Source organism: Prinia subflava, chromosome Z (assembly GCF_021018805.1).
Source record: "Prinia subflava isolate CZ2003 ecotype Zambia chromosome Z, Cam_Psub_1.2, whole genome shotgun sequence".
NCBI classification, from domain to species: Eukaryota; Metazoa; Chordata; class Aves; order Passeriformes; family Cisticolidae; genus Prinia; species Prinia subflava.
Window position 1 is genome coordinate 48779965 of NC_086283.1, and position 15470 is coordinate 48795434.

Consider the following 15470-nt stretch of genomic DNA (forward strand, 5'->3'; position numbering starts at 1 on the left):
TTGTACCATGAAAACAGCTAAAGGGAAGACAAAACAGACAAACAACATAACATCTGATTATTACATTATTGGAAGTGGAAACATTAGCAGGAATTTTGGTACTTACTGTGCCTGGCTCTCTGTCTGCTCCCGCAGTAACCAAGAAATGGATAGACATGCCCGTTCAGACACAGAGGCAAGAACAGAAATAAAAAGGGGGGAAAAAATTAGAACACAAGCCACAAACAGTTTTAAAATGGCTTTTATTTATATAAGTCATTGCACATTCCTAATACAGTGATTTCCTGAAAATTACAGTATTTTGTAAACATGATTTACAGTTTAACCATACACAAAGCCTAGTTTTATTTCATGACAGAATAAATTATTCTCTTTTCAAAAATTAGTCAAGTGCAATTTTGCCCAATATTTAACTGAGTACTAGAATTTAAGCTTATGAAACTAAAGTAACAGATGCAATTATTTAAATCTTTTGTTTGAACACATTCACTTTAAAATTTAACTTCTTGTTCCCCCTACCTTCCCACCCACCCATTTCACAACATTACTTGCTTTGAAAAAATCACCATTATGCAGTTTAACAATTTTCCACAATATGGTGCAGGCCACTGCTATTACAACTAAGCATTTACCAGGATGTCAAAAGACCCTGCAAAATGTAGAGCAGGTGACACCTAGTGATCCCCTTTAAAATATTGAAAAATTCCAAGCTGAATTTTGCTTCAGTGGTTTATGTGCAGACATTTTAAAGTTTGCCAGCAGTTTTTTCTCATTCTATATAACTTGAATTCTTTAGAGATGCACATAATTTGCAGCAATGTGCAAATTTGACAATGTCCTAATCAGGCCTGCCATGCCTCTCACCTCTGTGGTGGTCTGCATCGTGATGTTTCTTGTCATCTTTTATTGCCAAGTGAGACTGCCCACCCAAAGCACTGGAGAGGGCAAGAAGGCCAGCACTGCTTCCAAGTGGAGGGATTCCTGGAGGCTGAAGTCCTGATGGATGTGGCGTTAGAGGCACTGGAGGTCCATGGCCATGAGAGAGATGCTGAGCCTGCAACTGCTGCTGCTGTTCCCAGTGGTATCATCATCCCCAGAAGAACAACGTGTACACATAGTTTGGGAAAGATAAGGCAGATATTTGGTTAATTATTGAGAATCTATTGTGGATTTTGGCATTTACTTGTTTCTTCTTATTCTAATTTAGCCCTTCCCCTTTAACCCACCACACTATACATGCTGCATTATACGCTGCTGTCTGAGGACAATTCTGCTCATGTCCCAGAAAAGCTATCTAGATACTTAATTTGCAGCCCAATGAGTAAGTTCAGCAACTACAGATTGTTTTGGGCAGCTACTGCCTGCCACAGCATCTCTGGCAACAGGAACAGCAGCAGAAGAATCAAACACCTTTCCTTTTCTATAGAAAGACTTATCACTGCTCTGAAAAAAAAAGTTTCAGCAGCAAGATTGATTTAAACTCACATCCCTCTCTTCCCTCAATTTGGAAGCAGCAAGTACATTTCTATCCTGAATATTAAAAAATGTAAAATATATGCTAAATTTCATATTTAGTAAAATTTAATTTGCCTTTTGGTCTAGCCAAGGTATTTAGGGGAAAGAGGGGAAATTATTCACAACTTAACACTCTGTTTAGGAACCAGGTTTGAGCTGAAAATCCAGGTATTTTAGACAGCATGGAATTCTCAACAAGAACCATGGTATTAATGAATACATCCACCTGTTTTAAAAGTAGCTTGCAAGATCAAAATCACAATGAGTAGACATACAACCCTGTAACCAATGGGCTAAAATAATGTGTAAGTAATTTTAGACACTGAGTATTTACATTAGAATGTCTTCCCCATAGTTTAAATATTAAGATATTTTCTAGTTAAAACTTTCATGGTTTTATTAATGTTTACCAAGATCAACTATCCATTTAACTAGTCCAAAATGCTCAGCACAGGTTTTTTTTAGAAAATGAAGCATCAAAAGCACCTTCAGATTAGTCATAGCTCCCATAATCTGCTCGAGGTTAACAGATTTTCTGCCTCTCTCTCCTGCTTCCTTGTGTCTGGGCATATGAATAGAAGACAGAATAATCCTCTTCACCTTGGCCACTCTCCACCATCCCTCTGCTCAAGGCAGATACCAGGAAAAAGCTAGAGTGCCATCCAATTTATGGGATTGAAGAGAAGACAAATAGACATATGTCTGAACAGGATGAATTCAAGTTTGACCAGGTGAATGCTAGTGATCCTGTAATAGCATGTAAAATTGTCACAGTACTGTTGGTAGCTACTGAAACCATACCTGGATTGCAGCTTACAATATTTCACCCATCATTACAAAAAAACTCAATTCAAAATAATGCAGAAATATTTTATCTGTTTCTTTAGGTGTGAAGACTTTTCAAGACAAACTGTCATAGGTACCTGTATAACATCTACTGGCATAAGAATGGATTTATATATTACTATTTATATATATAACTACTGAAGTCCTACACTTTTACTTCTCATAACCCCATCCAAAGGCATGCCTTGAGATGTTTATGCAGACACAGGGGCTGACGTTCAAAAACTCTGGACTGCACTTGCTAGTTTTTCACTTTTCTGCTGTCCCAACTGTCATGCAGCAATCATTTACTTACTTTGATATACAAGACAATCTTTAAATTTACCACAATCCATTAGTCAATTCTATAAAGCCCCACACTTACCAAGTCTTTCTCACACCATGTATCAGGAATTTATTTTTGAGTGCTGCATAAAAAGCCATGCTAGTCTACATTTCAAAACATATCACCACCCTTTTTAGTATGTTTAGAAAATAAGGTAAAAGATAAATACTTCTTTTTCTTCTAAATTAATGTGTTTACAACAGCACAAAAAGCAACATTTTGAAAGAAGTATTAGGAATCACTGACTTTAAGTAGTTAACACAGTAGACCACTTTCTACGATATCCATCAATTTTTGCTAGTGAAGCTTCACTTAACTGAAGAACTATCAGTAAGGAGCACTGTAAGGTCTGACAGGACTGCAGAGGTTTGTTTTAGGGGCTTTGTTGGTTTTTTTTGGTTTTTTTTTGTTTTTTGATCCAACCTCAAAAGAACAATACAACATCTCTCTACACACAGACTTTAACGCGACTAGTAGCTGCCAGCACATTTCCTCAAAACTGGTGATAACCTGATATTTTGGCAGCCTCTCTTGGAGATGGTAATTTACCTCCTTCCTCCTTGACCAATTCAGCCAGATCAGTTATCTGCACTCCAGCTGTGAGGCAACATGAATCAGCAGTACTGTGCAGCATCGTTGGCAGTGGTCTTACTGGTCCCCAGCTACACTATCACCCTACATTACCTAGTTTTGGTGTGTAACTGCCTAAGAATAAAAAGCAATTTTATTCCTTCCAAACTGGTTTCATGGAGAAAAGCCTCCTCCCTTTTCCAACAATAAGCTCAAACTAGTTTCTTTTGCAGTGTGACCACAGTAAAGTCAAAACAGGGAACAGGAGTTAAATTGTTTCCATCCTACATTTAGGAAGTGTGCAAAGACAATCCTTACTTATGTCTCTCCTGCTTGGTTTAATTTGAAAACAGGTTAACTCACTTGATTTCAGGAAGCATAGGTTAAGGTTTTAAGAAATGTTAGGGGCACATTACCTGCCATCTCCCTGGTTCTGGCTTGTAGCCTACACACCACGCATGATGGAAGTCAGAGAAATGAGGAAGATTAATGCTATGTAGAAGTTTCTGAAGCTCAGAGTGGGAGTGCTGTGTCCTGTGTTCACTGGTATTGCACACAGTGAGGGGCAATGGGCAAAGTATGGTGTGAGAGCTGCTAGTGCATTGCAAAGCTGCTCTGCACGTTTTTGTAGCTTTGCAAATGGTTACTTACAAGCATGGTACACAAAAGATCCATAAATCTGGCACTCCATGAAACTGACTTAAGACCGATCATAGTCTTTTAAGCCACCAAAGTTATGTCATGATCTCATGTTTATTATCTGATGTTCACTGCTGTTTAGGACTTTGATATACAGATTTACTGCTTATATGTTATTCATAATAGGTTTGAAGTTCTCCCTAAGAGACAAGGAATCATCCATAGAAATGATCCTTTCCAGAAGTTCATATTCTTTCTATTTAAAAAACTTTTATTTTTGAAAGCATATTGTATTATCTTTGTAGAAGGGATAAAATAAAGAAGAAAATAAAGACAAGGGAGAGGATAACAGCAATGTTCACCAGATGCATTTAATAACTAAACATTTGCCACAGTAGATCCTACAAACAATTATGTTATGCATATAATCACTTTCCCATCACTTCAAAGACACTAATGCCTGCTCTGTAACCTTTCAAGAGCTTAGCAGCAGTGAGATATAAAACGGAGTAGGTTGGCAGCAGTATCATGGTCTACTAGGCATGTTCATTAGCAGTTAATTAAAAACTAGACATCTGCCATAAGAAATGTGCTCAAAAAAGGATGAGTAACAGGTCTGTCTTAGTACCAATTATTATCATTACTTGCAGAGCAAAGGCTGTGTCCACTTTCAGAGGAAAATGGGAAGGTAGAGAAGAGTGCAATGATGCATACTTAAGTGACTGCACTAAGATAATTAGCCACAGCAGTGATTTTAAAAATATCAGCTCACCCACCATTTTGTTGCAAACAAAATCCAGTTCTTCATATTTGTAAAGGGAGAAAAGGAATTACAAACTCATATTACTGTACTGTTTAGATGTAGGTTTTACTGCCTCAGATTTTTATTTCCCAGCATCTCCATAACCAAACCATAAAGACCCAAAATTTGGCATATAAAAAACAGCATTAGTATCTCCGAGCAAGCACGTCCTAACAATTTTAAAGGCAGTACAGTTTTTCATCTCCCACATTTTAGGCAAAGTCCAGCTACGAAGAAATCTTTAATCAGGACTTAAAATGTGGAAATTCATTTTCAATCTCTGACAAAGACTTCCAAAGACAGTTAGCATGTCTCTGTGAAACAGAGTTCCTGTAATTAAATAGTGACAGGTGTCCCTTAGGCTCCTTGCTCATAAAGATAGACAATAAGCTCCTACAACCCCACTCCTCACCTTAAAGCAGCTCTGTTGAGATCTCAAACACCTGAATTTACTTTAACACCTTTTTAACTTAAATATGTTTTTAATCATTATCATTAAGCATTTAGAGCTTTCTTCTGTTTTTAAACAGACCTATGATGTACTCTTCTGTATCTCTTGAAACGCGTTGAATTAAAAATTCAGATGTGATTGTAAATGAACACTGGAAAAAAGGTTATGCTTTGTCCCAAACCACAATAGTTGTCTTCTCTTGTGCTTTTCTAAATAAACACTTGAAAAATAAACAAAGAAAAAATTTTCAAAAATCTTACAAGCTCCATAGAGATGTTCTGAAAAAATATCTGGAAAACACAAGTCATTTAGAGACCTAAAATGTAAAGGACACTATTTCATGTCAACTTTCATAAAACAGAAGAAATGTGATTTTGTTCAGCTCAAGCAGACAGAAAGACGTGAGAGGAAAACACGTATTACTGTGTTCAGTTTCATTACCATATTCACTTCCTTTCTAAAGGGACCATCTACTTAAGACTTCTGACATGTCTTTGATATGGCTCCTCACAAAATTCTTGCCACTCAAAGAAATAGTGCATTAAGGGATGGATTATTACATGGATGAGAAACTGGATGCATGACTGCATCTGAAGAGTCAATGAAACTTTAACCCAAAGAGTCAATGGCTTCACTAGTGTGGAAAACACTAGTGATGTCCCTCAGGAGGGACAAAATGTGACCAATACAGCTCAACATCTTCATCATTAACACAGGCAATGGGACTAACTGTGCCCTCTGCAAGTTTGCAGATGACACTAAGCTGTGCAGTGCAACTGATTCACTGAAGGGAAGGGGTGACATTGAGATGGACTTTGACAGGCCTGAGAAGTGGGACCATCTCATGAGGTTCTCATGAAGTTCTACAATGCCAAATGCAATGTCTGGCACCTGAATTGTGACAATTCCTAGACTGGGGGATGAAGGGCTTGGGAATAGCCCTGCTGAAAAGGACTGGTGGATGCTAGAAGATGATAAATCATTGGATTATTGCATCTGCAGCCCAGAATGCCCACTGGATGGGATGCAGCAAAAGAACTTGGCCAGCAGGTCAAAGGAAGTGATTCTGTCCCTCTTCTTTCCTTTACATCATGAGATGCCTACAGGAGTATCATGCCCTACTCTGGGGTCCACAGTGCAAGAAAGACATTAACCTTCTACACAAGGTTCAGAGAAGGCCCAAAAATTATCTGAGAGGGCTGGAACATCTTTCCTAAGAAAAAAGACAAAGTCAGGGTTGTTCAGCCTAAAGGCCCCAGGGACACCTTACTGTGATCTCTATATAGCAAGTGGGTCTGTAAGAAAATGGAAAGACTTTTTACCAGGGCTACAGAGGCTGAAGTTTCACACTGAAAGATGGTAAGTTTACATAGGATACAATGACAAAACTTTGTATGTTGTGGGTGGTGAGACACTGGATGCCCCATCCATGGAAGTGCTCAAAGTCAGGTTGGATGGGATTTTGAGCAACCTGTCTCATGGAAGGTGTCAGAGGAGTTGGACTTGATCTTTGAAAGTTGCTTCCAATCCAAACTTTTCTATCATAGGTAAACAGATTTGTTTATGAAACACCAAATATGCACTACTTACTGCTCCATTTTCCAATTTTGTTTTGGCAGCAGCTGTCATGTTTTCTTGATGCTTCTACATGTTTCTTTTTCCTTGATAATATCACCACACAAAGTGTATTAATAGTCCCCACAAGACAGTTTCCTTTGACTTATTTCAACCCTGATCTTCAGTACTACTGCAGCAATTTACAAAACTAAGGTCTGAGTTTGGTTTTTTTTGCTGGCAGTACACAACTGTGTAGAGTGGCTGATACACCAGACAGCTGCGATGACACACACAGAGAACTCAACAGGCTGGAAAAATGGACTCACAGGAAACTCATGACATTCAACAAGGGCAAGTATCCTGCACCAGGCAGAACAATCCCATAAACTCAAATGTTGGGGTCCACACAGCTAGAAAGCAGATTTGCAGGAAAGGTCCCTCCATATCAAATTGTGCATGAGCCAGCAGCAATGTTCCCTTGTAGAAAAGCAGGTGAATGGCACCTTGAGCTGCATTAGACAAAGTATTTGCCAGTGGGTCTAGGGAGAGACCCACTTCTTCTTCTCTATTTATCACTGTTGAAACAACAGCTGGATTACTAAGTCCTGTTCTGGATTTCTCCTTACAAGAAATGTGAACAAAACAGAGTATCCAACAATATGTCTAGAGATGGCTAAATAGTCCCAGGTCTCTTAGCCCTTCCTCTTATGACATACCCTAGTCCCTTATCTTTATAATCCATCACTTTACGGCCCAATCACAAGACAAGAGGCAATGGGTGCAGATTAAAACATGTGAGGTTCATCTTGAACATTAGAACACACTCATTTTTTGACCGAGCTCTTGCACAGGCTACCCAGAGAGCTTTGGAGTTTCCATCCTTGAACATAATCAAAAGCTGGATGGATGTGGTCCTGCATAACTGGCCCTAGGTGGTCCTGTTTGAGCAGGAGCAAGTAGACTAGATGATCTCCACTGGTCTCTTCCAACCTTATCCACTTCATGATTCATGAAGTCATGACTGCAGAATCACAGAATACCTGAGGTTTCGAGGGACCACAGGAAGACATCTGGTCCAACCTCCCTGCTCAAGCCAGGTCATCCCAGAGCACATGGCACAGGATTGTGTCCATGTATTTCTTGAATATCTCCAGTGAGGGAGACTCCACAACCTCTCTGGAAGACCTGTTCCTGCACTAGGTCACTCACAAAGTAAATTTATTCCTCATACTCAAAGGGAACTTTCTGTGCATCCATTTGTGACAGTGGCCTCTTGTGCTACTGCTCAGCACCACCATGCAGAGCCTGTATCCATCCTCTGACACCCTCCCTTCAGATACTCACAGACACTCATGAAGACTGCCCTCAGTCATCTCTTCTGGAGGCTCAACAGGCCCAAGTCTGTAAGCCTTTCCTCATAAGTGAGATGTTCCAGTTCTTTAATCATCTTTGTAGCCCCCCTGCTAGTGACAAGCCTGTCACTAGACCATGTGCCAATCCTTACTGCTTACTGTTGTTTCCCCTGTTTAAACAAGTTTTAGAAAAATGAGTCAGGTACTATATTTTCTTAATATTCTAACTACTTGCTTTGAAATACTTGTTTATTTTGGCCAATCTGGTTTCCTTGTTTCCTTGTCTTCTAAATCCTTTATTCTGACAGGAAGAAAGCCACACTCTATGACTGTAAAAAAAAAATTAAGTGCCCACCACTGCAGGTCTAGCTACTGAGCCAAGAATGTGGGTTTGTAGAATTTGTTTGAAAACTATCCTTAAGTGAACAAGCCACAGTGCCTAATGTGGGAAGAGATGTCCCTTCAGAAACAAAGAATAGTGTCTTCAGCAAGTCTCTTCCATCTATAAACCACAGGAAATGTCAGAAATTTAAGTCCCTAAAAGGACAACATTAACAAAAGCTATTCAAAGCCATATATTTCACACATATAGAATTTGTGTGGCAGTGGCATGATTATTTAAAGGCCCAGCTGTCCCATGGGCAAAATCCTGTTTCTTTCTCATGCTTTATTAAAGGAGATGTATAAGGTAGTGTCTTAGATTCTCCACATTGATTTTCCACTCCCACAAAAAAAGCAAATGAAACCTCACAACTTTACTGGGAAGAGAATTTATGTCAGAGCAAATATCCAAGTCAGAAAGAAGAACTAAGTCTGTTAAACTTCTGAGAAGAAACCTCTTCAAAGTTTTTCCCATTTCCTGTTTTCGCTTGTTCAGACAACGCAAACCACACTACTAAGTATCAATTGCACAACAACATTTTTAAGCAGTAAAGGGTTGCACAAATGGCTTCTCATAAAACAGAAAACTAATGCTATACTAGGATAAAGGCAGCTTGCCACACACATTCCCCAAACAGTCCTTTTTTCACAAATTAATTTCAGCTCAAAAGTAACTAAGACAGAGAAGTTGTATTTCAGTGATCCACTGATACAGTGATTATAAGTACAGTAAGCCCTTGTGTCACTTTAACTATTAATAGGAAAAAATACGATACAGAAGGTCCAGCAACATGCTCAAAGTAATCCACACAGCTACTTCAAAACAGCATGAAGCCTAGCTGGAAGCCTGTACCCCAAGGTTGAAAATAACCCCAGTATTGTTTAATTTGTTCATCAGTGACTTGGACAACGGGACAGATGTCTCCTCAGCAGGTCACTGACAGCACAAAGCTGGGAGCAGTGGCCAGTACCCCAGAGTGCAGCCTTTCAGAGGGACCTCAACAGGGTGGAGAGATGAGCAGAGAGGAACCTTCTGAAATCTGACACGGGCAAATACAGGGTCCTGCACTGGGGAGGAATAACCCCAGGTACCAGCACAGGCTGGGGGCTGATCTGTTAGAAAACAGCTCCGTGGAGAAGGACCTGGGGGTCCTGGTGGACAACAAGTTGTCCATGAGCCAGCAGTGTGTCCTGGTGGCCAAGAAGGCCAATGTTGTCCTGGGGTGCATCAGGAAGAGCATTGCCAGCACGACAAGGGAAGTGATCCTGCCCCTCTACTCAGTTCTAGTGAAGCCTTCACCCAGTGAAGTTATTAAGATGATTAGGGAAACGGAGCACCTCATGTATCAGGAAAGGCTGAGAGAGCTGGGCCTGTTCAGCCTCAAGAACAGATGACAGATGGGTGCTCATCAAGATCTGTGAATATCTGAAGGGAGGGTGTCAAGCTGATGGATCCAGGCTCTGCTTGGGGGCACTGAGCAGTATCACTGCTGAGCAATGGGAACAAACTGATGCACAGGATGCTCCACTTGAACATGAGCTAGAACTTCTTTCCTGTGCAGGTGACTGAGCACTGGCACAGATTGTCAAGAAAGGTTTTGGAGTCTCCCTCAAGGGAGATATTCAAGAACCATCTGGACAGTACTGTGCCATGTGTTCTAGGATGACTTGGTCTGAGCAGGGAGGTTAGAACAGATGTCCCCCTGTGGTCCCTTCCAAACTTACCTATTCTTTGATTCTGATTCTGCATATGTATTCTTCTGCTTGCATGCTGAAATATTTTCTATTTTTATGAGAAATTTGAATTTTTTCAAGGTGGAGAGAAAAAAAAGAAAGTCTTCCAATACCCAAAAGGCTTGGGCTGCTCTTAATTGTATGGCCAGTACTAGTACACACAGTACTTTTTCTGAATCACGAGATCCCACTCTTAAATTTTAATACTGTAGTTAGTTTTACACTTACAGAACTAAGAAACTGAGATGTTCAGTGCTTCCCAATATAATTCAAAAAGCATTTAAAAATTAAGATTCAAGGGTAACTTATTAACCATTGATTAGTTTCCACATTATCACTATACATCACAAGGGAGAAAGGACTCTTATCTTTCCTTTAGTACAAATCTGAGCAGCAACTCCTATCTTCACTGCACCTTCCTGTCTTACTGTAAACAGGTAGGTTTCACTGCCTTTCCTTTTGGCATCTTCCAGGGCAAGCCTAGGCACCAGAATTAGAAAGGTAAGCAATAATACACTTCAGATCACTTTTGTGAACAATAAATGACAGATGTGTGTGACCCCACCCAAATTTTTCACCACCGCACCCAGTGAATAAGACCATCAGCTGTTTTTCCTCTAAAGTGATTGGCAATTAACTATTTAACAAATTTTTAGTGGTAATTCTTAAATGGCAGGATTTCCCACAATCATAGATGGAATGATTATATAGCACTGCCAGCAGGATTGGTCCTCTCTATGCTGTGGAGCCTCTATGCATCATCCTGCCACATGCAGGCAGAGCTCTGCAGTGAGGATGCAGGGCATTCCCAGTAGATGGAATTCTTCCAGTTCAGTGACATCTTCTCCCTAAGGTGCTTTAACACTCCACTACTATAGCTGCACCCACACAAAGGCCTGTGCCAACAGAAAAGCCTTCCTTCCTCTGGGCTTTTAGGCAATGCAAGTCAACTTAAAACTCTGTAGGCTGTACCCCATGCAGCTCCACTGAAGGATGAGTAGAACAATACAGTAAGCAGCCCACAAACTAAAGAAGTTCTTTTGCTAGTATAACCTTTTATATGTATGTACAAACACACCATATTTTATGTGACATATACACAATATTTTACATCTTAATATCTCACTAATATATTGTTACATAGAACACATACTATATATTATATATACATGTTCTATATATATACACTATATAGATATATGTTCTGTGTATATGACATATATATTGACTGTTTATACTTCTACATAAAAATATACATCTTCGGTGTGTTTGTACATATAAAAAAATGTGTACTCCAGGGCTTATTTAAGAACAATTCCTGTCTCAGACACCTCAGAGCAAAAGAAACAAATCAACAAAATCAAATAGAAATTAATCAGACGACCATGTTATTAAGGGCCTTTGTATTAATTACGTTATTTGCCTTGCTTTTAACTTAGATAAAATCATGGGGTTTTTTTCTTTTCCTAGACTAAATTCTGAAGAAATAAGCGATAAACAGCAAAGCAGAAGGCAACCAGGAGAAAAGGACTGCGACAACGGAAGAGCCAGACAAGTCTTTGTAAAAAACAGATGCTGCAGGACAGGAAGGGCAGCGTCAGAGTCACCACAGAAAAAATGATCCTTGCTCCGGAAAACATGTCTGTCTCCAAAGGATTTCCCAGATTCTGTAAGAAAGTATCAAATCCAGAATCACTGTCTAAGTGTCACAGAAGATGACTTCAAAATCTCCTGGTCCAGATAAGACAAAGGCTGGGTTTTCTGAAACCGTTCACATTCCTCTATCACTGTCAGCTAAGTCAGTACAAGAACAAAGCTTTTCTTTAATTTTAGACTAGTACATACTGCCTTCTCTAAAGACTCAAATGCAAGCCTGAAGTCCCTAGAATGAAGCTGTCAGCACACACTGCTTCTGCTCTGCAGAAACTGCCAGCACATTTAATTTCTGCGGCAACCATAAATTCCTGCTATTACTCACCTTCTAACCTCAAATCTATGTATTTGCCTTTTTAGCTACTGTTAGCATACCACCACCATCCAACAACACTTCAAAAGCATGCTCCTACTGCAAAGCTGCCAAAAACAACTAGTGCAAGCATGCACCAATTTGGAAATTACTTACAGATATTACTCTAGAGGGTTTTATTACTGACGTATGATTATCTTAAAAAGTATTTATTTTCCTTCCAGGCTCTTTTAGTCTCCAAAAATTTAACTCTTCCTGAACATGACAGAAATGATTAAGTAGCAAGGCTTTTTGGTAAATTTAAGTCCAGAACTTAAAAAGAGGATTTGAAATTATACTCACTACCCTTTTGTCCCAGCTATTACTAATTACAAAAACATTTCAGAGACACCAAAAAATGAAATATATGACAGTCAAAAGAAGAGCATTACACCAATCTTTATTCAGTGTTCCAGGCCAGGACCAGAATCTTGTGCATTTTCTCTACATACCATAACATCTTTGACACAGCAAACAACAATTAATTCTGAACATGCATTTAGGCAATTTTGCTAATTCTTGCTTTTACTTCCTCACTACTGCAGTTTTTAAGTACTCAATCTAAAGAGCCAGTTAGCCAGCACCTTTCTAAATAGTACTAAATACTGTTTCAGGCAGCTGAATTTCAGGCAATTAACTATTACACAAGATAGCAACCTCGGTAGTTCAGTAAGTACTCTGAAAACTTCAAAAATAATGCAGTTACAAGATAACAAAAATTCTGCAATTGAAACAAACCCTTGTGCATATTGAAGAGATACTGCAAAATACTGTGAAAACTGTGTCTTTGTCATGCCTTTACTATTTCCTAAAGTCATCCTAACTGCCTATGCTAGCCTCTCTCTACACAGGAGTAAGGAAGGCAAGCTTCTTGTTTGTCCTCCCACGCAGACCTTCTCTCAAGTCTGTCTTGACCTTCCTCCATGAAAAACACAGCAAGCAGGTTGCTGTTTACTTGCACATTTCCAATGTTTATATTTACAGTTGTCCTGGTTTAGGGAAAATTTTGGGAGGACACCTCCAAATGGAGTCCCTCTAGACAGCAAATTCAAGCACCCCCTCTCCCAACCAGTTTGGGAAAAAATTTCCTTAGAGAAAAGCAGAAAAAACTGTTTCTTTAATAAGCAAAGTGTTCACAAGCACAAAAAATTAATATTAAACAAGAAAACCTCTCTTTGTCCTGAAGAGATGGTAAAATTGAGCAAGTCCTCACCATGGACTAGCTCAGCTCATCCACTCCACTCTCTCATCAGTCCCTCTGGTGCTGAAAAATGCTGTCCTGAGCCCCAGTGGGCCACAGGCATGAGATCTGGGTGTTTTCAGTCCAGAACAGGTTTAAACAGTTCAACAAAAATTTAAAAAGAGTCCAGGGAACTTCTCTGCCTCAGCTAGCTAAACTAACTGAAAAACAAAGGAGAACTCTTTCTTGTTGTTGGTCTGCAGACAACACCATCCAGGAGCAGAATGCTGGGGAGCAAGTGCAGTTTCTGAAAACAAACTCTGTGCTTCTCCTTTCCCCTCTTCGCTCTCGTTTCTTTTTTTCCCAGCTTCACCCTCAGAATAAGTCTTAAAGGTGCACAACTAATTTCTGGGCTAAACAGATGAATGGAGATACAAACACCATGAAGTCACCCCAGAAGAATGGTTCTTGTCTTCCCCTAAATCTTCCTCCACCTGCATCTTCCTCTGCACATTTCTACTCTCAGTGACTCCATTGTTGACACTGGCACCTAGTTAGAAGTATATTTTGCCTGTGCAGTCTGCATCACTCCCATCCATGCAGTGCCAATTAGTTTACCTCAGTTTTTTAGAATCTTCTTCTCAAAATCTGTATGGTTTGTTCTTTGCACCATTTTTACTGAGAAGTAGGCCAACTTGCAACTCTGTATCATTCAACATCCTAACTCCCAACAACTTTCTCTACTCCTACTCATGCTGGAATGGGACAACTCCATGAACATAACCATCCTTTGACTTTACTCAACTAACTCCTTTACATTTCATTTCTCATATGCAGTCCAACCTGAATTTTTCTTTTGTCTGCATCAACCAATTCTCCTTTGCCGTGCAACTCCTTACTGCTCCAAACATATTTCCAACTGCTTTCCAGTAGTTTCCAAGTACTGAAGGTTATATCATATTTTATCTCAGCCTACTGACTCTTTATCTACTCCCATTCCCTCACATATCTCACTACATATGAAAGCAAAGCAGACATTTGTAAGACAAAGTTATGTACATATCTTTATTTTGTCTCGTTTTACTTAACCTTGTTTTTATTACTATTTATCACTATCTTCAAACAAGGTAAGCTATTCTGCCTATAAACTTGAATCAAGAGAGGTGAGTTGAATCACTTTCTAGATAAAGTAATACTTTCATTTCCTCTAGGATAGATTACTCTCTGTGCCAGTTACATATATGAATACTGCTCCATACCATATGTATTCATACGTATATGAATATGCATACTGCTCCAACCACATGCTGCAAATTCTTGCTTTCAACTGCACTATTCCAGCCTTTGTATCCAACTTCATTCCCTTATATTCCAGCAAAACCATTCATTCTTTCTAAACCAGTCTAAACCAAATCAATCAACTCTTCAATATCAAATCCTTCTAACCCCTCCTGAAATCACATGTTCCAATTAGAATGTCTTTTGTTCACTGTTATCACACACACTTTTTTCCAAACTCATTCACCTCAGCTACAAAACAGACTAGTTTTGATATCTACAGCATTCAAAGTGTGCATGCTATATCTCCAACATCTACTCAGTAAAAAGGAATCTAGCGAGAAGTACCAATTCACATTTGGTACCCCACACGCTATCTCATAAGAATTTACCTTCTCTCTGCATTCACAGTTGAAGCTGCTTATCTTCAGGTCTTAGCACTAGCTAACAATATTTTTGTTTAACTGTCATACTGTCCCTCCTTTCCTGAAAGCTCTCAGGCTTCACAAATTTGTAACTGCATCCTTGGTCTCATCTTTGACTTGTAGTTTAGATACTAGATCTTGATGAGAGCCACCTGGGCAAGATCCATGGTGAAGCTTTTTCCACCCACCCCACATGCAGCCTTGCAAGACAATGGAGGTCTGGCCTGCAATTCAATTCCTTTTGACTTTTGGATGCAACTTTGCCCTCTCCAGAATGACTGAGAATACTTTCTTCTACAGAAAATTGTCTTGTACAATACTACCTTCTTCTATATTGCTGCTCCAAGATTCTTTATTTCCCATCAGTCCACAGAGAGTGGGTGTGTGGGGGTGGGCTACCAAGACAAAAC

The 15470-nt window shown here is 39.5% G+C and overlaps 1 protein-coding gene across 2 annotated transcripts in view; it reads right to left on the reverse strand.

Annotated features, from left to right (window-relative positions):
• Positions 1-15470, reverse strand: part of LOC134564674 (transducin-like enhancer protein 1) — an 81783-nt gene that overhangs the window by 37626 nt on the left and 28687 nt on the right. For both annotated transcript variants that reach the window (XM_063423695.1, XM_063423696.1), the window contains exons 7-8: positions 865-1069; positions 107-123 (exon numbers count right to left, since the gene is read on the reverse strand). In XM_063423695.1, coding sequence (XP_063279765.1) covers positions 107-123; positions 865-1069 — 222 coding nt within the window. The remainder of the gene's footprint in view (positions 1-106; positions 124-864; positions 1070-15470) is intronic.